Source organism: Hypanus sabinus, unplaced genomic scaffold (assembly GCF_030144855.1).
Source record: "Hypanus sabinus isolate sHypSab1 unplaced genomic scaffold, sHypSab1.hap1 scaffold_964, whole genome shotgun sequence".
Lineage (NCBI taxonomy): Eukaryota > Metazoa > Chordata > Chondrichthyes > Myliobatiformes > Dasyatidae > Hypanus > Hypanus sabinus.
The window spans coordinates 145,201-169,699 of NW_026781820.1; the positions used below are offsets into that span (position 1 = coordinate 145,201).

General features: G+C 53.9%; 1 protein-coding gene across 2 annotated transcripts; it reads right to left on the reverse strand.

Moving 5' to 3' along the window:
• Positions 1–371: 371 nt before the first annotated feature.
• Positions 372–24,499, reverse strand: LOC132390579 (cyclin-dependent kinase 2-associated protein 2-like). Of its 2 annotated transcripts, none has more exons than XM_059963190.1 (4): positions 24,232–24,499; positions 22,986–23,080; positions 1,013–1,130; positions 372–513 (listed from the first exon to the last, which is right to left on the reverse strand). In XM_059963190.1, the coding sequence occupies exons 1-4, from the start codon at positions 24,482–24,484 to the stop codon at positions 446–448; spliced, it is 534 nt and encodes a 177-aa protein (XP_059819173.1). In that variant the 5' UTR covers positions 24,485–24,499; the 3' UTR covers positions 372–445. The 2 variants fall into 2 exon arrangements, with proteins under 2 accessions (XP_059819173.1, XP_059819172.1); XM_059963189.1 differs by having other exon boundaries at positions 1,013–1,139.

Below are 24,499 nucleotides of genomic sequence, written 5' to 3' on the forward strand. Positions count from 1 at the left end.
GAGTTCCCCAGGACTCCAGCCTTCGTTTTGTGGGATAGTCTGTGACGGGGTGGGATGAGGGCGGGCGGGGAACAGGGGGGTTTTGTTTCTGGATGTTGGCCACTCCCCACTGCGCGATGGGACAGAGAAAGGGGGCTTATCGGCCATCCAGTGAGGGACACCCCTCCTGCGAGGAGAATACCAGCTCCTCTCCTCTTCCAGGGTGAGACACCTGCCCCTCCTGCACCGCCGGCCCAAGCTGCTGTCAAACGATAAATTTATCCGGAGGGAGCTGGGTGAAGAAATCATTTTCCTGGTTCTCCGTTCCGCCCGCGCTGGCCGGGGCCTTGTTGACGCTGTCGTTCAAAGGCGAGGGTAGGCAATCGAATCCAGGGGTAGGGTGGGAGGGGTGGAGGGAGGTAGAGTGAAAGGACAATGTGGAAGGGTGGGGGAGGAGGAGAGGGTACTAGGAACGAGCATTTCTCTCTGTCTCTGCCAAACACTCACGGACCAGGGCACGAGCGTGAATTATGCCTACAACGGAGGAGAGAGAAGCACTAATGAGCCAATGGGAGCCAGTCCTCACCTCCCATCCCACCGATCCGTGGCTCAGCTTTTATGGGATCCTGCTGTGCCAACGAGAGTTGACTTGGCCAAACCCTCCCCCTCTCCTCCGGTCCTCCCGAGCCCTCTCCTATCACAGTTTTCCCAGGGTCACCTCCCCTTCCCTCTCACCCCCTTCTTCCCTATCCCTCTCTCCCTTTCCCCTTCCCTCCCTCCCCTCTCCCTTCCCCCTCCCTCCATCCTTTTCTGCCTCCCTTCCCCCCTCCCTCCTCCTCTCCCTTCAGCCTCCCTTTCCGTCTCCCTCCTTTCCTCCTCTCCCTTCCCCCCACCCCTCACTCTCCCCTCCTCTCCCTTCCCCCCACCCCTCACTCTCCCCTCCTCCCCTCCTCTCCCTTCCCCCCACCCCTCACTCTCCCCTCCTACCCTCCTCTCCCTTCCCCCCCACCCCTCACTCTCCCCTCCGACCCACCTCTCTTCAGACGCTCCATTGCGCTCTTGCTGCCCGCATAGGTGGGTCTGATCTCCCTGCCCATCTCCTCGATCACCGAGAGAAGGTCTGAATAGGTGCTCTGCGACGGCTGGCTCGGCTTCAGACCCTGACGGGGGGTGCGAGGGAAGGGAGGGGAGATACGGAGAGGGTAACGAGGAAAAGGCAGGGGTAGAGGATTGGAGAGAGAGAGGGGCGAGGGAAGGGAGGGGAGATACGGAGAGAAGGGTAACGAGGGAAAGGCAGGGGTAGAGGATTGGAGTGAGAGAGGGGCGAGGGAAGGGAGGGGAGATACGGAGAGAAGGGTAACAAGGAAAAGGCAGGGGTAGAGGATTGGAGTGAGAGAGGGGCGAGGGAAGGGAGGGGAGATACGGAGAGAAGGGTAACAAGGAAAAGGCAGGGGTAGAGGATTGGAGAGAGAGAGGGGCGAGGGAAGGGAGGGGAGATACGGAGAGGGTAACAAGGAAAAGGCAGGGGTAGAGGATTGGAGTGAGAGAGGGGCGAGGGAAGGGAGGGGAGATACGGAGAGAAGGGTATCGAGGAAAAGGCAGGGGTAGAGGATTGGAGTGAGAGAGGGACGAGGGAAGGGAGGGGAGATACGGAGAGAAGGGTAACGAGGAAAAGGCAGGGGTAGAGGATTGGAGTGAGAGAGGGACGAGGGAAGGGAGGGGAGATACGGAGAGAAGGGTAACAAGGAAAAGGCAGGGGTAGAGGATTGGAGGGAGAGAGGGGCGAGGGAAGGGAGGGTTGATACGGAGAGGAGGGTAACAAGGAAAAGGCAGGGGTAGAGGATTGGAGAGAGAGAGGGGCGAGGGAAGGGAGGGTTGATACGGAGAGGAGGGTAACAAGGAAAAGGCAGGGGTAGAGGATTGGAGGGAGAGAGGGGCGAGGGAAGGGAGGGATACGGAGAGAAGGGTAACGAGGAAAAGGCAGGGGTAGAGGATTGGAGTGAGAGAGGGACGAGGGAAGGGAGGGGAGATACGGAGAGGGTAACGAGGAAAAGGCAGGGGTAGAGGATTGGAGTGAGAGAGGGGCGAGGGAAGGGAGGGTAGATACGGAGAGAAGGGTAACAAGGAAAAGGCAGGGGTAGAGGATTGGAGTGAGAGAGGGACGAGGGAAGGGAGGGGGAGATACGGAGAGAAGGGTAACGAGGGAAAGGCAGGGGTAGAGAATTGGAGTGAGAGAGGGGCGAGGGAAGGGAGGGGAGATACGGAGAGGGTAACGAGGAAAAGGCAGGGGTAGAGGATTGGAGAGAGAGAGGGGCGAGGGAAGGGAGGGGAGATACGGAGAGAAGGGTAACGAGGGAAAGGCAGGGGTAGAGGATTGGAGTGAGAGAGGGGCGAGGGAAGGGAGGGGAGATACGGAGAGGGTAACGAGGGAAAGGCAGGGGTAGAGGATTGGAGTGAGAGAGGGGCGAGGGAAGGGAGGGGAGATACGGAGAGAAGGGTAACGAGGGAAAGACAGGGGTAGAGGATTGGAGTGAGAGAGGGGCGAGGGAAGGGAGGGTAGATACGGAGAGAAGGGTAACAAGGAAAAGGCAGGGGTAGAGGATTGGAGTGAGAGAGGGGCGAGGGAAGGGAGGGGAGATACGGAGAGGAGGGTAACAAGGAAAAGGCAGTAGAGGATTGGAGGGAGAGAGGGACGAGGGAAGGGAGGCAGAGATTCAGGGAGGGAAAAGGATTATTAGAGACGGAGTGGAAGAGGGTGAGGGAATGGAGGGAGGGGTGAGGAGATAGAAGGGGAGGGAGGGAGGGAGGCAGAAGAGGGGAGAGAAGGATAGGAGGGGAAGTTGGCATCAGGGTATCTCTGTACAAACTAATATCCCCTCCCTCCCTGCCACTCCTCTCTCCTCCTAACCCCTCCCCCCCAACAAAACATCGGCAATTACGGGGTGGAGACTGGCTCGGTGGTGTGGGGAGGGAAATGTGTCCAGTCTCGGTATCCTGTAGTCGGGACGATTTCACAGTGAATGGTAAAACACTGAGGAGTGAGACTGAAAGTGGAGTCACAGGTAGACGGAGACCCTGGGGAGTGTTGTAGATCAGAGGGACCTCGGGGTACAGGGACACAGTTCTGTGAAAGTGGAGTCACAGGTAGACGGGGACCCTGGGGAGTGTTGTAGATCAGAGGGACCTCGGGGTACAGGGACACGGTTCTCTGAAAGTGGAGTCACAGGTAGACGGGGACCCTGGGGAGTGTTGTAGATCAGAGGGACCACGGGGTACAGGGACACAGTTCTCTGAAAGTGGAGTCACAGGTAGACGGGGACCCTGGGGAGTGTTGTAGATCAGAGGGACCACGGGGTACAGGGACACAGTTCTCTGAAAGTGGAGTCACAGGTAGACGGAGACCCTGGGGAGTGTTGTAGATCAGAGGGACCTCGGGGTACAGGGACACAGTTCTGTGAAAGTGGAGTCACAGGGAGACGGGGACCCTGGGGAGTGTTGTAGATCAGAGGGACCTCGGGGTACAGGGACACAGTTCTCTGAAAGTGGAGTCACAGGTAGACGGGGACCCTGGGGAGTGTTGTAGATCAGTGGGACCTCGGGGGACAGGGACACAGTTCTCTGAAAGTGGAGTCACAGGTAGACGGGGACCCTGGGGAGTGTTGTAGATCAGAGGGACCTCGGGGTAGAGGGACACAGTTCTGTGAAAGTGGAGTCACAGGTAGACAGGGACCCTGGGGAGTGTTGTAGATCAGAGGGACCTCGGGGTACAGGGACACGGTTCTCTGAAAGTGGAGTCACAGGTAGACGGGGACCCTGGGGAGTGTTGTAGATCAGAGGGACCACGGGGTACAGGGACACAGTTCTCTGAAAGTGGAGTCACAGGTAGACGGGGACCCTGGGGAGTGTTGTAGATCAGAGGGACCACGGGGTACAGGGACACAGTTCTCTGAAAGTGGAGTCACAGGTAGACGGAGACCCTGGGGAGTGTTGTAGATCAGAGGGACCTCGGGGTACAGGGACACAGTTCTGTGAAAGTGGAGTCACAGGGAGACGGGGACCCTGGGGAGTGTTGTAGATCAGAGGGACCTCGGGGTACAGGGACACAGTTCTCTGAAAGTGGAGTCACAGGTAGACGGGGACCCTGGGGAGTGTTGTAGATCAGTGGGACCTCGGGGGACAGGGACACAGTTCTCTGAAAGTGGAGTCACAGGTAGACGGGGACCCTGGGGAGTGTTGTAGATCAGAGGGACCTCGGGGTAGAGGGACACAGTTCTGTGAAAGTGGAGTCACAGGTAGACAGGGACCCTGGGGAGTGTTGTAGATCAGAGGGACCTCGGGGTAGAGGGACACAGTTCTCTGAAAGTGGAGTCACAGGTAGACGGGGACCCTGGGGAGTGTTGTAGATCAGAGGGACCTCGGGGTAGAGGGACACAGTTCTGTGAAAGTGGAGTCACAGGTAGACAGGGACCCTGGGGAGTGTTGTAGATCAGAGGGACCTCGGGATACAGGGACACAGTTCTCTGAAAGTGGAGTCACAGGTAGACGGGGACCCTGGGGAGTGTTGTAGATCAGAGGGACCTCGGGGTACAGGGACACAGTTCTGTGAAAGTGGAGTCACAGGTAGACGGGGTCCCTGGGGAGTGTTGTAGATCAGAGGGACCTCGGGGTAGAGGGACACAGTTCTGTGAAAGTGGAGTCACAGGTAGACGGGGACCCTGGGGAGTGTTGTAGATCAGAGGGACCTCGGGGTAGAGGGACACGGTTCTCTGAAAGTGGTCACAGGTAGACGGGGACCCTGGGGAGTGTTGTAGATCAGAGGGACCTCGGGGTACAGGGACACAGTTCTCTGAGACTGGAGTCACAGGTAGACGGGGACCCTGGGGAGTGTTGTAGATCAGAGGGACCTCGGGGTAGAGGGACACAGTTCTGTGAAAGTGGAGTCACAGGTAGACGGGGACCCTGGGGAGTGTTGTAGATCAGAGGGACCTCGGGGTAGAGGGACACAGTTCTCTGAAAGTGGAGTCACAGGTAGACGGGGACCCTGGGGAGTGTTGTAGATCAGAGGGACCTCGGGGTAGAGGGACACGGTTCTCTGAAAGTGGTCACAGGTAGACGGGGACCCTGGGGAGTGTTGTAGATCAGAGGGACCTCGGGGTACAGGGACACAGTTCTCTGAGACTGGAGTCACAGGTAGACGCGGACCCTGGGGAGTGTTGTAGATCAGAGGGACCTCGGGGTAGAGGGACACAGTTCTGTGAAAGTGGAGTCACAGGTAGACGGGGACCCTGGGGAGTGTTGTAGATCAGAGGGACCTCGGGGTAGAGGGACACAGTTCTCTGAAAGTGGAGTCACAGGTAGACGGGGACCCTGGGGAGTGTTGTAGATCAGAGGGACCTCGGGGTAGAGGGACACAGTTCTCTGAAAGTGGAGTCACAGGTAGACGGGGACCCTGGGGAGTGTTGTAGATCAGAGGGACCTCGGGGTAGAGGGACACAGTTCTGTGAAAGTGGAGTCACAGGTAGACGGGGACCCTGGGGAGTGTTGTAGATCAGAGGGACCTCGGGGTACAGGGACACGGTTCTGTGAACGTGGAGTCACAGGTAGACGGGGACCCTGGGGAGTGTTGTAGATCAGAGGGACCTCGGGGTAGAAGGACACAGTTCTGTGAAAGTGGAGTCACAGGTAGACGGGGACCCTGGGGAGTGTTGTAGATCAGAGGGACCTCGGGGTAGAGGGACACAGTTCTGTGAAAGTGGAGTCACAGGTAGACGGGGACCCTGGGGAGTGATGTAGATCAGAGGGACCTCGGGGTACAGGGACACAGTTCTCTGAAAGTGGAGTCACAGGTAGACGGGGACCCTGGGGAGTGTTGTAGATCAGTGGGACCTCGGGGGACAGGGACACAGTTCTCTGAAAGTGGAGTCACAGGTAGACGGGGACCCTGGGGAGTGTTGTAGATCAGAGGGACCTCGGGGTAGAGGGACACAGTTCTGTGAAAGTGGAGTCACAGGTAGACAGGGACCCTGGGGAGTGTTGTAGATCAGAGGGACCTCGGGGTAGAGGGACACAGTTCTGTGAAAGTGGAGTCACAGGTAGACGGGGACCCTGGGGAGTGTTGTAGATCAGAGGGACCTCGGGGTAGAGGGACACAGTTCTGTGAAAGTGGAGTCACAGGTAGACAGGGACCCTGGGGAGTGTTGTAGATCAGAGGGACCTCGGGATACAGGGACACAGTTCTCTGAAAGTGGAGTCACAGGTAGACGGGGACCCTGGGGAGTGTTGTAGATCAGAGGGACCTCGGGGTACAGGGACACAGTTCTGTGAAAGTGGAGTCACAGGTAGACGGGGTCCCTGGGGAGTGTTGTAGATCAGAGGGACCTCGGGGTAGAGGGACACAGTTCTGTGAAAGTGGAGTCACAGGTAGACGGGGACCCTGGGGAGTGTTGTAGATCAGAGGGACCTCGGGGTAGAGGGACACGGTTCTCTGAAAGTGGTCACAGGTAGACGGGGACCCTGGGGAGTGTTGTAGATCAGAGGGACCTCGGGGTACAGGGACACAGTTCTCTGAGACTGGAGTCACAGGTAGACGGGGACCCTGGGGAGTGTTGTAGATCAGAGGGACCTCGGGGTAGAGGGACACAGTTCTGTGAAAGTGGAGTCACAGGTAGACGGGGACCCTGGGGAGTGTTGTAGATCAGAGGGACCTCGGGGTAGAGGGACACAGTTCTCTGAAAGTGGAGTCACAGGTAGACGGGGACCCTGGGGAGTGTTGTAGATCAGAGGGACCTCGGGGTAGAGGGACACAGTTCTCTGAAAGTGGAGTCACAGGTAGACGGGGACCCTGGGGAGTGTTGTAGATCAGAGGGACCTCGGGGTAGAGGGACACAGTTCTGTGAAAGTGGAGTCACAGGTAGACGGGGACCCTGGGGAGTGTTGTAGATCAGAGGGACCTCAGGGTACAGGGACACGGTTCTGTGAACGTGGAGTCACAGGTAGACGGGGACCCTGGGGAGTGTTGTAGATCAGAGGGACCTCGGGGTAGAAGGACACAGTTCTGTGAAAGTGGAGTCACAGGTAGACGGGGACCCTGGGGAGTGTTGTAGATCAGAGGGACCTCGGGGTACAGGGACACAGTTCTCTGAAAGTGGAGTCACAGGTAGACGGGGACCCTGGGGAGTGTTGTAGATCAGAGGGACCTCGGGGTAGAGGGACACAGTTCTGTGAAAGTGGAGTCACAGGTAGACGGGGACCCTGGGGAGTGTTGTTGATCAGAGGGAGCTCGGGGTAGAGGGACACAGTTCTCTGAAAGTGGAGTCACAGGTAGACGGGGACCCTGGGGAGTGTTGTAGATCAGAGGGACCTCGGGGTAGAGGGACACAGTTCTCTGAAAGTGGAGTCACAGGTAGACGGGGACCCTGGGGAGTGTTGTAGATCAGAGGGACCTCGGGGTAGAGGGACACAGTTCTCTGAAAGTGGAGTCACAGGTAGACGGGAACCCTGGGGAATGTTGTAGATCAGAGGGACCTCGGGGTACAGGGACACAGTTCTGTGAAAGTGGAGTCACAGGTAGACGGGAACCCTGGGGAATGTTGTAGATCAGAGGGACCTCGGGGTACAGGGACACAGTTCTGTGAAAGTGGAGTCACAGGTAGACGGGGACCCTGGGGAGTGTTGTAGATCAGAGGGACCTCGGGGTAGAGGGACACAGTTCTGTGAAAGTGGAGTCACAGGTAGACGGGGACCCTGGGGAGTGTTGTAGATCAGTGGGACCTCGGGGTACAGGGACACAGTTTCTGAAAGTGGAGTCACAGGTAGACGGGGACCCTGGGGAGTGTTGTAGATCAGAGGGACCTCGGGGTAGAGGGACACAGTTCTGTGAAAGTGGAGTCACAGGTAGACGGGGACCCTGGGGAGTGTTGTAGATCAGAGGGACCTCGGGGTACAGGGACACAGTTCTCTGAAAGTGGAGTCACAGGTAGACGGGGACCCTGGGGAGTGTTGTAGATCAGAGGGACCTCGGGGTACAGGGACACAGTTCTGTGAAAGTGGAGTCACAGGTAGACGGGGACCCTGGGGAGTGTTGTAGATCAGAGGGACCTCGGGGTACAGGGACACGGTTCTCTGAAAGTGGAGTCACAGGTAGACGGGGACCCTGGGGAGTGTTGTAGATCAGAGGGACCTCGGGGTACAGGGACACAGTTCTGTGAAAGTGGAGTCACAGGTAGACGGGGACCCTGGGGAGTGTTGTAGATCAGAGGGACCTCGGGGTACAGGGACACAGTTCTGTGAAAGTGGAGTCACAGGTAGACGGGGACCCTGGGGAGTGTTGTAGATCAGAGGGACCTCGGGGTACAGGGACACAGTTCTCTGAAAGTGGAGTCACAGGTAGACGGGGACCCTGGGGAGTGTTGTAGATCAGAGGGACCTCGGGGTACAGGGACACGGTTCTCTGAAAGTGGAGTCACAGGTAGACGGGGACCCTGGGGAGTGTTGTAGATCAGAGGGACCTCGGGGTAGAGGGACACAGTTCTGTGAAAGTGGAGTCACAGGTAGACGGGGACCCTGGGGAGTGTTGTAGATCAGAGGGACCTCGGGGTACAGGGACACGGTTCTGTGAAAGTGGAGTCACAGGTAGACGGGGACCCTGGGGAGTGTTGTAGATCAGAGGGACCTCGGGGTAGAGGGACACAGTTCTGTGAAAGTGGAGTCACAGGTAGACGGGGTCCCTGGGGAGTGATGTAGATCAGAGGGACCTCGGGGTACAGGGACACAGTTCTCTGAAAGTGGAGTCACAGGTAGACGGGGACCCTGGGGAGTGTTGTAGATCAGAGGGACCTCGGGGTACAGGGACACGGTTCTCTGAAAGTGGAGTCACAGGTAGACGGGGACCCTGGGGAGTGTTGTAGATCAGAGGGACCTCGGGGTAGAGGGACACAGTTCTGTGAAAGTGGAGTCACAGGTAGACGGGGACCCTGGGGAGTGTTGTAGATCAGAGGGACCTCGGGGTACAGGGACACGGTTCTGTGAAAGTGGAGTCACAGGTAGACGGGGACCCTGGGGAGTGTTGTAGATCAGAGGGACCTCGGGGTAGAGGGACACAGTTCTGTGAAAGTGGAGTCACAGGTAGACGGGGTCCCTGGGGAGTGATGTAGATCAGAGGGACCTCGGGGTACAGGGACACAGTTCTCTGAAAGTGGAGTCACAGGTAGACGGGGACCCTGGGGAGTGTTGTAGATCAGTGGGACCTCGGGGGACAGGGACACAGTTCTCTGAAAGTGGAGTCACAGGTAGACGGGGACCCTGGGGAGTGTTGTAGATCAGAGGGACCTCGGGGTAGAGGGACACAGTTCTGTGAAAGTGGAGTCACAGGTAGACAGGGACCCTGGGGAGTGTTGTAGATCAGAGGGACCTCGGGGTAGAGGGACACAGTTCTGTGAAAGTGGAGTCACAGGTAGACGGGGACCCTGGGGAGTGTTGTAGATCAGAGGGACCTCGGGGTAGAGGGACACAGTTCTGTGAAAGTGGAGTCACAGGTAGACAGGGACCCTGGGGAGTGTTGTAGATCAGAGGGACCTCGGGATACAGGGACACAGTTCTCTGAAAGTGGAGTCACAGGTAGACGGGGACCCTGGGGAGTGTTGTAGATCAGAGGGACCTCGGGGTACAGGGACACAGTTCTGTGAAAGTGGAGTCACAGGTAGACGGGGTCCCTGGGGAGTGTTGTAGATCAGAGGGACCTCGGGGTAGAGGGACACAGTTCTGTGAAAGTGGAGTCACAGGTAGACGGGGACCCTGGGGAGTGTTGTAGATCAGAGGGACCTCGGGGTAGAGGGACACGGTTCTCTGAAAGTGGTCACAGGTAGACGGGGACCCTGGGGAGTGTTGTAGATCAGAGGGACCTCGGGGTACAGGGACACAGTTCTCTGAGACTGGAGTCACAGGTAGACGGGGACCCTGGGGAGTGTTGTAGATCAGAGGGACCTCGGGGTAGAGGGACACAGTTCTGTGAAAGTGGAGTCACAGGTAGACGGGGACCCTGGGGAGTGTTGTAGATCAGAGGGACCTCGGGGTAGAGGGACACAGTTCTCTGAAAGTGGAGTCACAGGTAGACGGGGACCCTGGGGAGTGTTGTAGATCAGAGGGACCTCGGGGTAGAGGGACACGGTTCTCTGAAAGTGGTCACAGGTAGACGGGGACCCTGGGGAGTGTTGTAGATCAGAGGGACCTCGGGGTACAGGGACACAGTTCTCTGAGACTGGAGTCACAGGTAGACGGGGACCCTGGGGAGTGTTGTAGATCAGAGGGACCTCGGGGTAGAGGGACACAGTTCTGTGAAAGTGGAGTCACAGGTAGACGGGGACCCTGGGGAATGTTGTAGATCAGAGGGACCTCGGGGTAGAGGGACACAGTTCTCTGAAAGTGGAGTCACAGGTAGACGGGGACCCTGGGGAGTGTTGTAGATCAGAGGGACCTCGGGGTAGAGGGACACAGTTCTCTGAAAGTGGAGTCACAGGTAGACGGGGACCCTGGGGAGTGTTGTAGATCAGAGGGACCTCGGGGTAGAGGGACACAGTTCTGTGAAAGTGGAGTCACAGGTAGACGGGGACCCTGGGGAGTGTTGTAGATCAGAGGGACCTCGGGGTACAGGGACACGGTTCTGTGAACGTGGAGTCACAGGTAGACGGGGACCCTGGGGAGTGTTGTAGATCAGAGGGACCTCGGGGTAGAAGGACACAGTTCTGTGAAAGTGGAGTCACAGGTAGACGGGGACCCTGGGGAGTGTTGTAGATCAGAGGGACCTCGGGGTAGAGGGACACAGTTCTCTGAAAGTGGAGTCACAGGTAGACGGGGACCCTGGGGAGTGTTGTAGATCAGAGGGACCTCGGGGTAGAGGGACACAGTTCTGTGAAAGTGGAGTCACAGGTAGACGGGGACCCTGGGGAGTGTTGTTGATCAGAGGGAGCTCGGGGTAGAGGGACACAGTTCTCTGAAAGTGGAGTCACAGGTAGACGGGGACCCTGGGGAGTGTTGTAGATCAGAGGGACCTCGGGGTAGAGGGACACAGTTCTCTGAAAGTGGAGTCACAGGTAGACGGGGACCCTGGGGAGTGTTGTAGATCAGAGGGACCTCGGGGTAGAGGGACACAGTTCTCTGAAAGTGGAGTCACAGGTAGACGGGAACCCTGGGGAATGTTGTAGATCAGAGGGACCTCGGGGTACAGGGACACAGTTCTGTGAAAGTGGAGTCACAGGTAGACGGGAACCCTGGGGAATGTTGTAGATCAGAGGGACCTCGGGGTACAGGGACACAGTTCTGTGAAAGTGGAGTCACAGGTAGACGGGGACCCTGGGGAGTGTTGTAGATCAGAGGGACCTCGGGGTAGAGGGACACAGTTCTGTGAAAGTGGAGTCACAGGTAGACGGGGACCCTGGGGAGTGTTGTAGATCAGTGGGACCTCGGGGTACAGGGACACGGTTCTGTGAAAGTGGAGTCACAGGTAGACGGGGACCCTGGGGAGTGTTGTAGATCAGAGGGACCTCGGGGTAGAGGGACACAGTTCTGTGAAAGTGGAGTCACAGGTAGACGGGGACCCTGGGGAGTGTTGTAGATCAGAGGGACCTCGGGGTACAGGGACACGGTTCTGTGAAAGTGGAGTCACAGGTAGACGGGGACCCTGGGGAGTGTTGTAGATCAGAGGGACCTCGGGGTAGAGGGACACAGTTCTGTGAAAGTGGAGTCACAGGTAGACGGGGACCCTGGGGAGTGATGTAGATCAGAGGGACCTCGGGGTACAGGGACACAGTTCTCTGAAAGTGGAGTCACAGGTAGACGGGGACCCTGGGGAGTGTTGTAGATCAGTGGGACCTCGGGGGACAGGGACACAGTTCTCTGAAAGTGGAGTCACAGGTAGACGGGGACCCTGGGGAGTGTTGTAGATCAGAGGGACCTCGGGGTAGAGGGACACAGTTCTGTGAAAGTGGAGTCACAGGTAGACAGGGACCCTGGGGAGTGTTGTAGATCAGAGGGACCTCGGGGTAGAGGGACACAGTTCTGTGAAAGTGGAGTCACAGCTAGACGGGGACCCTGGGGAGTGTTGTAGATCAGAGGGACCTCGGGGTAGAGGGACACAGTTCTGTGAAAGTGGAGTCACAGGTAGACAGGGACCCTGGGGAGTGTTGTAGATCAGAGGGACCTCGGGATACAGGGACACAGTTCTGTGAAAGTGGAGTCACAGGTAGACGGGGACCCTGGGGAGTGTTGTAGATCAGAGGGACCTCGGGGTAGAGGGACACAGTTCTGTGAAAGTGGAGTCACAGGTAGACAGGGACCCTGGGGAGTGTTGTAGATCAGAGGGACCTCGGGGTACAGGGACACAGTTCTCTGAAAGTGGAGTCACAGGTAGACGGGGACCCTGGGGAGTGTTGTAGATCAGAGGGACCTCGGGGTACAGGGACACAGTTCTGTGAAAGTGGAGTCACAGGTAGACGGGGACCCTGGGGAGTGTTGTAGATCAGAGGGACCTCGGGGTACAGGGACACGGTTCTCTGAAAGTGGAGTCACAGGTAGACGGGGACCCTGGGGAGTGTTGTAGATCAGAGGGACCTCAGGGTATAGGGACACAGTTCTGTGAAAGTGGAGTTATAGGTAGATGGGGACCCTGGGGAGTGTTGTAGATCAGAGGGACCTCGGGGTAGAAGGACACGGTTCTCTGAAACTGGAGTCACAGGTAGACGGGACAGTGAGGAAGGTGTCTGTCACGCTGGCCTTCGTCAGCCAGGACACCGAGTACAGGAGTCGGGAGATCACAACACAGTTGTACGAGACGTCGGTGAGGCTGCACTTGGAGTACTGTGTTCGGTTTTGGTCGCCCTGCTGTGGGAAAGATGCCATCGAGCTGGAAAGAGTGCGGAGGGAGATTTACGAGGATGTCGCCGGGACTCGAGGGACTGGGTTACGGAGAGAGGTCGGGCAGGTTGGGACATTATTCCCTGGAGTGTAGGGGTGACCTGACAGAGGTGTGTAAAACCACGAGGGGCACAGACAGGGTGAATGAACACAGACTTTTCCCCAGGGTCAGGGAACCAAGAACCAGAGGGCACAGGTTTAAGGTGAGGAGCAATTGATGGTTCTGGGTGCTGCTGCAGTGCAACCATCAGGAAGGAGGTACAGGAGCCTCAGGACCCACACCACCAGGTTCAGGGACAGTTACCACCCCACAACCATCAGGAAGGAGGTACAGGAGCCCCAGGACCCACACCACCAGGTTCAGGGACAGTTATCACCCCTCAACCATCAGGAAGGAGGTACAGGAGCCCCAGGACCCACACCACCAGGTTCAGGGACCGTTATCACCCCACAACCATCAGGAAGGAGGTACAGGAGCCTCAGGACCCGCACCACCAGGTTCAGGGACAGTTATCACCCCTCAACCATCAGGAAGGAGGTACAGGAGCCTCAGGACCCGCACCACCAGGTTCAGGGACAGTTATCACCCCTCAACCATCAGGAAGGAGGTACAGGAGCCCCAGGACCCACACCACCAGGTTCAGGGACAGTTACTACCCCTCAACCATCAGGAAGGAGGTACAGGAGCCTCAGGACTCACACCACCAGGTTCAGGGACAGTTAGTACCCCTCAACCATCAGGAAGGAGGTACAGGAGCCTCAGGACCCACACCACCAGGTTCAGGGACAGTTACTACCCCTCAACCATCAGGAAGGAGGTACAGGAGCCTCAGGGCCCACACCACGAGGTTCAGGGACAGTTATCACCCCTCAACCAACAGGAAGGAGGTACAGGAGCCTCAGGACCCACACCACCAGGTTCAGGGACAGTTATCACCCCTCAACCATCAGGAAGGAGGTACAGGAGCCTCAGGACCCACACCACCAGGTTCAGGGACAGTTATCACCCCTCAACCATCAGGAAGGAGGTACAGGAGCCTCAGGACCCACACCACCAGGTTCAGGGACAGTTATCACCCCTCAACCATCAGGAAGGAGGTACAGGAGCCTCAGGACCCACACCACCAGGTTCAGGGACAGTTATTACCCTTCAACCATCAGTCTGTTGAACCAGAGGGGATAACTTCACTCGCCCCGTCACTGAAATGTTCCGACAACCTATGGACTCACTTTCAGGAACTCTTCATCTCACGTTAGAACCATAGAACATTCCAGCACAGAAACAGACCTTTTGGCCCTTCTTGTCTGTGCCAAGCCATTTTTCTGCCAAGTCCCACTGACCTGCATCTGGCCCACATCCCTCCAAACCCCTCTCATCCGTGTACCTGTCCGAGTTTTTCAAAAGTGAGGCCGCATTCACCACTTCATCTGGCAGCTCATTCCACACTCCCACCACTCTCTGCGTGGAAGCCCCCCCAATGTTCCCTTTAAACTTTTCCCCCTTCACACTTAACCCATGACCTCTGTTTTTTTTTCTCCCCTGGCCTCAGTGGAAAAAGCCTGCTTGCATTCACTCTGTCTATACCCATCATAATTTTATACCCCTCTGTCAAATCTCCTCTCATTCTCCTACGCTCCAGGGAATAAAGTCCTAACCTATTCGACCTTTCTCTGTAACTCAGTTTCTCAAGTCCCGGCAACATCCTTGTAAACCTTCTCTGCACTCTTTCAACCTTATTAATATCCTTCCTGTAATTAGGTGACTGAATCTGCACACAATATGTTTATTTAATATTTCAGTGTTTCTTTTGTACGTGCACAGGTTATTGTCTTTTCCACACTGGGTGTTTGTCTTTCATTCTGCCTGCCGTGTTTCTCGTATTTACTGAGCATGTTTGTCAGGAAGTAATTCTCAGGGTTGTAGACGGGGACTCGGCCACTGCTGGAATCCCCCCCCCCCCCACCCCGTGATGCCACAGACTCGTAGCACCTTCAGCTGCCTCCTGTGCGGTACCTTCTCAAAGTCCTTCTGAAAATCCAAGCACACAGCACCCACTGATTCTCCCCTGTCTATTCCGCCTGTTATTTAGACAACGGACAATAGGTGCAGAAGTAGACCATTCGGCCCTTCGAGCCTGCTCTGCCATTCTGAGATCATGGCTGATCATCTACTATCAATACCCGGTTCCTGCCTTGTCCCCATATCCCTTGATTCCCCTATCCATAAGATACCTGTCTAGCTCCTTCTTGAAAGCATCCAGAGAATTGGCCTCCACTGCCTTCCGAGGCAGAGCATTCCAGACCCCCACAACTCTCTGGGAGAAGAAGCTCTTCCTCAACTCTGTCCTAAATGATCTACCCCTTATTCTCAAACCATGCCCTCTGGTACTGGACTGTCCCAGCATCTGGAACATATTTCCTGCCTCTATCTTATCCGATCCCTTAATAATCTTATATGTTGCAATCAGATCCCCTCTCAATCTCCTTAATTCCAGCGTGCACAAGCCCAGTCTCTCTAACCTCTCTGCGTAAGACAGTCCGGACATCCCAGGAATTAACCTAGATAGCAGTGATAGGACTGGGCCGAGCCAGCATGGATTTACCAAGGGCAAATCATGCTTGACTAATCTGTTGGAGTTTTTCGAGGATGTTACCAGGAAGTTAGACAAGGGAGATCCAGTGGATGTAGTGTACCTCGATTTTCAGAAGGCATTTGATAAGGTCCCACATAGGAGACTGGTGGGTAAAAATCAAAGCTCATGGCATTGGGGGGGAAGATATTGACAGAAAACTGGTTGGCATATAGAAAGCAAAGGGTAACGGTGAATGGGTGTTTCTCGGACTGGCTGGAGGTGACTAGTGGGGTACCACAGGGCTCTGTATTGGGACCACAGCTCTTTACGATTTACGTCAACGATTTAGAAGAAGGCATTGAGAATAACATCGGCAAGTTTGCTGACGATACTAAACTGGGTGGCAGTGTGACATGCGAAGAGGACGTTAGGAGAATACAGGGTGACTTGGATAGGCTGGGTGAGTGGGCAGATACTTGGCAGATGACGTTCAATGTGAATAAGTGTGAGGTTATCCACTTTGGAAGCAGGAACAAGAGGGCAGAGTATTGTCTGAACGGTGTAGAGTTAGGTAAGGGAGAAATGCAAAGAGACCTAGGAGTCCTAGTTCACCAGTCAATGAAGGTGAATGAGCAAGTGCAACAGGCAGTGAAGAGGGCAAATGGAATGTTGGCCTTTGTTACAGGGGGAATTGAGTACAAGAGCAAGGATGTCCTTTTGCATTTGTACAGGGCCCTGGTGAGACCACACCTGGAATATTGTGTACAGTTTTGGTCTCCAGGTTTAAGAAAGGACATTCTGGCAATTGAGGAAGTGCAGCGTAGATTCACTAGGTTGATTCCTGGGAAGGCAGGGCTGTCTTACGCAGAGAGATTGGAGAGATTGGGCTTGTACACGCTGGAATTGAGGAGATTGAGAGGGGATCTGATTGAAACGTTTAAGATAATTAAAGGATTTGATAGGATTGAGGCAGGAAATATGTTCCAGATGTTGGGAGAGTCCAGTACCAGAGGGCATGGATTGAGAATAAGAGGTCAGTTATTTAAAACAGAGTTGAGGAAGAGCTTCTTCTCCCAGAGAGTTGTGGAGGTCTGGAATGCACTGCCTCGGAAGACGGTGGAGGCCAATTCTCTGGATGCTTTCAAGAAGGAGCTGGATAGATATCTGATGGATAGGGGAATCAAGGGATATGGGGACAAGGCAGGGACTGGGTATTGATAGTGAATGATCAGCCATGATCTCAGAATGGCGGTGCAGACTCGAGGGGCCGAATGGTCTACTTCTGCACCTATTGTCTATTGTCTATTGTCTGACAGATCCCTGAGAGTGGGTTACAGGCTGGGATCTAATCCAGGGGTTCGGGGGTTTATATATAGAATAACAGACCCCTGGGAGTGGGTTACAGACTGGGATCTAATCCAGGGGTTCAGGGGGTTTATATACAGAATAACAGATCCCCGGGAGTGGGTTACAGACTGGGATCTAATCCAGGGGTTCAGGGGGTTTATATACAGAATAACAGGAACGTGGCTATTTTGGACGGTGATGTGTAATGAACAGGAATTGATAAGTGATCTTGAATTAAAGGAGCCATTAGGAAGTAGTGATCATAACATGATAAGTTTTTATCTACAATTTGAGAGGGATAAGGGCAGATCAGAGGTGTCAGTGTTGCAATTAAATAAAGGAGACTACGGAGCCATGAGGGAAGAGCTGGCCAAAGTTAAATGGGCAGATGCCCTGGCAGGAAAGACAGTGGATCAGCAGTGGCAGATATTCTTGGGCATAATACAAAAGATGCAAATGCAGTTCATTCCAATGAGAAGGAAGGATTCAAAGAGGGGGAAGGGGCCACAGTGGTTAACAAAGGAAGTCAGAGATTGTATAGCATTAAAGAAAAAGAAGTATGACAGGGTTAAGGTGAGTGGGAATACAGATGATTGGGAAAATTTTAAGGAACAGCAGATCTTAACTAAAAAAGCAATACGGAGAGAACAAATCAGGTATGAGCTCAGTCTAGCCAGGAATATAAAAGGGGATAGCAAAAGCTTTTTTAGCTATGTGAAGAGAAAGAAGATAGTTAAGAACAATGTTGGCCCCTTGAAGAATGAATTGGGAGAAATTGTTATGGGAAACAGGGAAATGGCAACAGAATTTAATGCGTACTTTAGATCTGTCTTCACCAGGGAGGACACAAGCAATCTCCCAGATGTATGGATGGGCCAGGGTCATAAGATATCAGAGGAATAGAGACAGATTGACATTAGGAAAGAAACTGTGATGAGTAGACTGGTAGGACTGAAGGCGAATAAATCCCCGGGTCCAGATGGTCTGCATCCGAGGGTTCTAAAAGAGGTGGCTCAGGAAATTGCGGATGCATTGGTAATCATTTTCCAATGTTCCTTAGATTCAGGATCAGTTCCTGAAGATTGGAGCGTGGCTAATGTTGTCCCACTTTTCAAGAAGGGAGGAAAGGAGAAAACGGAGAACTATCGCCCTGTTAGCCTAACGTCAGTCGTGGGGAAGATGCTTGAGTCCATTATTAAGGACGAAATAGTGGCACATCTGGATGGCAGAAATAGGATTAGGCCGAGCCAGCATGGATTTACCAAGGGCAAGTCATGCTTGACTAATCTGTTGGAGTTTTTTGAGGGTGTAACAAGGATGTTAGACGAGGGTAAGCCAGTGGATGTAGTGTACCTAGATTTTCAGAAGGCATTCGATAAGGTGCCACATAGGAGATTGGTGAGTAAAATCAGAGCTCATGGCATTGGGGGCAGGGTTTCAACATGGATAGAAAACTGGTTGGCATATAGAAAGCAAAGGGTAGCAGTGAATGGGTGTTTCTCGGACTGGCTGGAGGTGACTAGTGGGGTACCACAGGGCTCTGTATTGGGACCACAGCTCTTTACGATTTATGTCAATGATTTAGATGAGGGCATTGAAAACTATATCAGCAAGTTTGCTGACGATACTAAACTGGGTGGCAGTGTGACATGCGAAGAGGACGTTAGGAGAATACAGGGTGACTTGGATAGGCTGGGTGAGTGGGCAGATACTTGGCAGATGACGTTCAATGTGAATAAGTGTGAGGTTATCCACTTTGGGAGTAAGAACAGGAAGGCAGATTATTATCTGAACGGTGTAGAGTTAGGTAAGGGAGAAATACAAAGAGATCTCGGAGTCCTTGTTCATCAGTCACTGAAGGTGAATGAGCAAGTGCAGCAGGCAGTGAAGAAGGCTAATGGAATGTTGGCCTTTATTACAAAGGGAATTGAGTACAAGAGCAAGGAAATCCTCTTGCATTTGTACAGGGCCCTGGTGAGACCACACCTGGAGTATTGTGTACAGTTTTTGTCTCCAGGGTTAAGGAAGGACATCCTGGCTGTCGAGGAAGTGCAGCGTAGATTCACGAGGTTAATTCCTCCGATTTCCTCAGAGAATCGCAACAGGTTTGTCAGGGAAGGTTTTCCCTCGAGGAGACCGTGCTGACCTTGGCCTATTTTATCACGAGTACACCGAAACCACATCCTTAGCAACCCTAAGACCCACACCTCCCCAACCACCGAGGTCAGGCTGTCAGACCGACAAGTTCCCGTCTCCTGCCTCTCTCCCTTCTTGCAGAGCGGAGTGACATTTGCCAGCTTTCCAGTCTCCCGGAAACATTCCAGAATCATCTCTCCCCTCCACTCACACCTGTCCCCCTTTACCCCCTGATACAACCCCCACCATATAACCAGATAACAATCACAGCACGGAAACAGGCCATCTCAGCCCTTCTAGTCCGTGCCGGACGCTTACTCTCACCTAGTCCCACCGACCCACACTCAGCCCATAACCCTCCACTCCTTTCCTGTCCATATACCTATCCAATTTTACTTTAAATGACAATACCAAACCTGCCTCTACCACTTCTACTGGAAGCTCGTTCCACACAGCTACCACTCTCTGAGTAAAGAAATTCCCCCTCGTGTTACCCTTAAACTTTTGCCCCCTAACTCTCAACTCATGTCCTCTTGTTTGAATCTCCCCTACTCTCAATGGAAAAAGCCTATCCACATCAACTCTATCTACCCCCTCATAATTTTAAATACCTCTATCAAGTAACAACACACACAAAATGCTGGTGGAACGCAGCAGGCCAGGCAGCATCTACAGGGAGAAGCACTGTTGACGTTTCGGGCCGAGACCCTTCGTCAGGACTAACCGAAAGGAAAGATAGTAAGAGATTTGAAAGTAGTGGGGGGACGGGGAAATGTGAAATGATCGGAGAAGATCGGAGGGAGTGGGATGAAGCTAAGAGCTGGAAAGGTGATTGGCGAAAGGGATACAGAGCTGGAGAAGGGAAAGGATCATGGGACGGGAGGCCTCGGGAGAAAGAAAGGGGGGGGGGGAGCACCAGAGGGAGATGGAGAACAGGCAAATAACTAGATATGTCAGGGATGGGGTAAGAAGGGGAGGAGGGGCATTAATGGAAGTTAGCCTCCAACCTGATGGCATGAACATTGACTTCTCTAACTTTCGTTAAAAGTGAAGGGTATTGAATTGTGTAAAGTAAGGGAAACAAGTAGGGAAGTTATGAAAACTATGACGATTCAAGAGGAGGAAGTACTGGCACTTTTAAAGAATATAAAAGTGGATAAATCTCGGGGTCCTGACAGGATATTCCCTAGGACCTTGAGGGAAGTTGGTGTAGAAATAGCAAGGGCTCTGACAGAAATATTTCAAATGTCATTAGAAACGGGGATGGTGCCAGAGGATTGGCGTATTGCTCATGTGGTTCCATTGTTTAAAAAGGTTTCTAAGAGTAAACCTAGCAATTATAGGCCTGTCAGTTTGACGTCAGTGGTGGGTAAATTAATGGAAAGTATTCTTAGAGATGGTATATATAATTATAGAACATAGAACAGTACAGCACATTACAGGCCCTTCGGCCCACAATGTTTTGCCGACCCTCAAACCCTGCCTCCCGTATAACCCCCCCACCTTAAATTCCTCCATATACCTGTCTAGCAGTCTCTTAAACTTCACTAGTGTATCTGCCTCCACCACTGACTCAGGCAGTGCATTCCATGCACCAACCACTCTCTGAGTGAAAAACCTTCCTCTAATATCTCCCTTGAACTTCCCTCCCCTTACCTTAAAGCCACGTCCTCTTGTACTGAGCAGTGGTGCCCTGGGGAAGAGGCGCTGGCTGTCCACTCTGTCTATTCCTCTTAATATCTTGTACACCTCTATCATGTCTCCTCTCATCCTCCTTCTCTCCAAAGAGTAAAGCCCTAGCTCCCTTCATCTCTGATCACTCTCTAAACCAGGCAGAATCCTGGTAAATCTCCTCTGTACCCTTTCCAATGCTTCCACATCCTTCCTGTAGTGAGGCGACCAGAACTGGACAGACAGACCCTGTCTATCTGGATAGTCGGTGTCTGATTAGGAACAGTCAGCATGGATTTGTGCGTGCAAAGTCATGTTTGGCAAATCTCATTGAACTTTTTGAAGAGGTTACGAGGAAAGTTGATGAGCGTAAAGCAGTGGATGTTGTCTATATGGACTTCAGTAAGGCCTTTGACAAGGTTCCACACGGAAGGTTAGTTAGGAAGGTTCAATCGTTAGGTGTTAATACTGAAGTAGTGAAATGGATTCAACAGTGGCTGGGTGGGAGATGCCAGAGAGTAGTGGTGGATAACTGTCTGTCAGGTTGGAGGCCGGTGACTAGTGGTGTGCCTCAGGGATCTGTACTGGGTCCAATATTGTTTGTCATATACATTAATGATCTGGATGATGGGGTGGCAAATTGGATTAGTAAGTATGCAGATGATACTAAGGTAGGTGGTGTTGTGGATAATGAAGTTGGTTTTCAAAGTCTGCAGAGAGATTTAGGCCAGTTAGAAGAGTGGGCTGAACGATGGCAGATGGAGTTTAATACTGATAAGTGTGAGGTGCTGCATTTTGGTAGGAATAATCCGAATAGGACATACATGGTAAATGGTCGGGCATTGAAGAATGCAGTAGAACAGAGTGATCTAGGAATAATGGTGCATAGTTCCCTGAAGGTGGAATCTCATGTGGATAGGGTGGTGAAGAAAGCTTTTGAAATGCTGGCCTTTATAAATCAAGAGCTTTGAGTACAGGAACAACAACACACACAAAATGCTGGTGGAACACAGCAGGCCAGGCAGCGTCTATAGAAGACCGAGACCCTTCGTCCTGAAACGTCGACAGTGCTTTTCCTATAGACGCTGCCTGGCCTGCCGTGTTCCACCGGCATTTTGCGTGTGTTGTTGTTTGAAATTCCAGCATCTGCAGATTTCCTCATGTTTGCTCATTGAGTACAGGAGTTGGGGTTAGGGTTAGGGCCTTTATAAATCAGAGTATTGAGTACAGGAGTTGGGGTTAGGGTTAGGGCCTTTATAAATCAGAGTATTGAGTACAGGAGTTGGGATGTAATGTTAAAGTTGTACAAGGCATTGGTGAGGCCGAATTTACAATATTGTGTACAGTTCTGGTCACCAAATTAAATGAAAGATGTGAACATAATAGAGAGAGTACAGAGGAGATTTACTAGAACGTTACCTGGGTTTCAGCACCTAAGTTACAGGGAAAGGTTGAACAAGTTAGGTCTTTATTCTTTGGAGCGTAGAAGGTTGAGGGGGGACTTGACAGAGGTATTTAAAATTATGAGGGGGTAGATAGAATTGACATGGATAGGCTTTTTCCATTGAGAGTAGGGGAGATTCAAACAAGAGGACGTGAGTTGAGAGTGAGGGGGCAAAAGTTTAAGGGTAACACGAGGGGGAATTTCCTTACTCAGAGAGTGGTAGCTGTGTGGAACGGGCTTCCAGTAGAAGTGGTAGAGGCAGGTTCGGTATTGTCATTTAAAGTAAAATTGGATAGGTATATGGACAGGAAAGGAATGGAGGGTTATGGGCTGAGTGGGACTAGGTGAGAGTAAGTGTTTGGCACGGACTAGAAGGGCTGAGATGGCCTGTTTCCGTGTTGTAATTGTTATATAGTTCTAAATGGCCTACCCCTTATTCTTAAACTGTGGCCTCTAGTTCTGGACTCACCCATCAGCGGGAACATGCTTCCTGCCTCCAGCGTGTTCAATCCCTTCATAACCTTATATGTTTCAATCAGATCCCCTCTCATCCTTCTAAATTCCAGTGTGTACAAGCCCAGTCGCTCCAATCTTTCAACATTTGACAGTCCCGCTATTCCGGGAATTAACCTCATGAACCTACGCTGCACTCCCTCAATAGCAAGAATGTCCTTCCTCAGGTTTGGTGACCAAAACTGCACACAATACTGCAGGGGTGGCGGAGGGAGGGGAGTGAGAAGTGGAGGGAGACAAAGGGGTTTCCCAATCCTCCCTTTCTTTTCCACATACCCTCCCCCCACCACCACTCCCAACTCCCTCCTCTGACCCTCATTCACTTCTCCGTATCCCCACACCCCCTGATCTCGCTGCACCCCTACGATTACTTCCCCCGTGTCCCTCCCCTCCCTCTCTCCCACACCCCCCCTTACCTGCATGTAACCCATGGAGGGGGGGCCGAAGTCATTGAAGACGGGTCTGAACGAATTGGGGGGCAGAGTGGACGATGGTGAGTTCACGCTAATCACTGGAGGGGAGGGGGAGAGAGTCAGGTATGGGGTACACGGCACAGGAAGATCCCAACATCAGAGCGCGCACACACACACACACAGTCGCACAGTCCCAGTCTCTCTCTCTCCTCCAGCAGTCTCCCTCTCACACCAGTCCCTCTCCCTGCCCGTCTCCCTTTCTCTCCCCAGTCTCTCTCCTCCTCCCCCACTTGCCCTCTCACTCCTGCAGTCTCTCTCTCCCCCACCAGTCTTTCTTCATTCTCTCTTTCCCCACTCTCCCTTTCACTCTCGTCTCTCTTTCTCTCCCCAGGCCCTCTCAGTCCCTCTCTCCCCACCAGTCGCCCTTCCTCTCCCCCAGTCTCTCTCCCTCTCACTCCCTGCCTCTATCACCCAAGTATCTCTCTCCCCCGTCTGGCCACTGCCCATCTTATTCCCCCGTCTCTCCCTCTCCCCTGTACCTCACTCTCGTCTTTCTCTCCCCCCTCTTCCTCTCTCACTCTCCCTCCCCCTCCCTCCCTCTCACCCTCCCTCTCTCCCCCCTCTCTCACTCTCCCTCCCTCTCTCCCCCTCTTCCTCTCCCTCTCCTCTCTTCCTCTCTCTCACTCCCTCCCTCTCTCCCCCTCTTCCTCACTCTCCCTCTCCCCCTTCCTCCCTCCCTCTCCCCTCTTCCTCCCTCTCTCCCCCTCTTCCTCCCTCTCACTCTCCCCCCCTCTCCCTCTCCCCCCTCTCTCTCACTCTCCCTCCCCCTCCCTCCCTCTCTCTCACTCTCCCTCCCTCTCTCCCCCTCTTCCTCTCCCTCTCCTCTCTTCCTCCCTCTCTCTCACTCCCTCCCTCTCTCCCCCTCTTCCTCCCTCTCTCCCCCTCTTCCTCCCTCTCACTCTTTCTCCCTCTCTCCCCCTCTTCCTCTCTCCCCCTCTTCCTCCCTCTCACTCTTCCTCCCTCTCACTCTTCCTCCCTCTCTCCCCCTCTTCCTCCCTCTCACTCTTCCTCCCTCTCTCCCCCTCTTTCTCCCTCTCTCCCCCTCTTCCTCCCTCTCTCCCCCTCTTCCTCCCTCTCTCCCCCTCTTCCTCCCTCTCTCCCCCTCTTCCTCCCTCTCTCACTCCCTCCCTCTCCCCTCTTCCTCTCACTCTCCCTCTCCCTCCCTCCCGTCCCTCCCCTCCCCGGTTACCGGACTGGCTCCCCCCGGGTTTGAAGGACATGTCGGGGTTTTCTCTCCCAGCGCCGGGCTCCGGGATCCGGATCCGGATCCGCCTCTTCCTGCCGCCGTTCCGGGGCGGAGCGGGAAGTGAGGCCGGGGGCCGGAGGAGGGGCAAGCGGGACTGAGGGAGGGAGGGAGGGAGGGATCGGAGTGTGAGAGGTGAGTCCGGGGAGAGGGAGGGAGAGTGAGTGAGGGGTGTCCCGGGGAGAGGGAGAGGGGTCATTCCGGAGGAGGGGCA

Bases quoted from the DNA above. Each gene is read 5' to 3' on its own strand.
- LOC132390579 (XM_059963189.1), bottom strand. From the start codon at position 24,484: ATGACCCCTCTCCCTCTCCCCGGGACACCCCTCACTCACTCTCCCTCC. The intron at 1,140-22,985 runs GTAAGGGGGGGT...ACCCCCCGTCAG, and splicing joins CCTCCATGGGTTACATGCAG to GGTCTGAAGCCGAGCCAGCC. The intron at 514-1,012 runs GTGGGTCGGAGG...CCTCCGTTGTAG, and splicing joins AATGGAGCGTCTGAAGAGAG to GCATAATTCACGCTCGTGCC.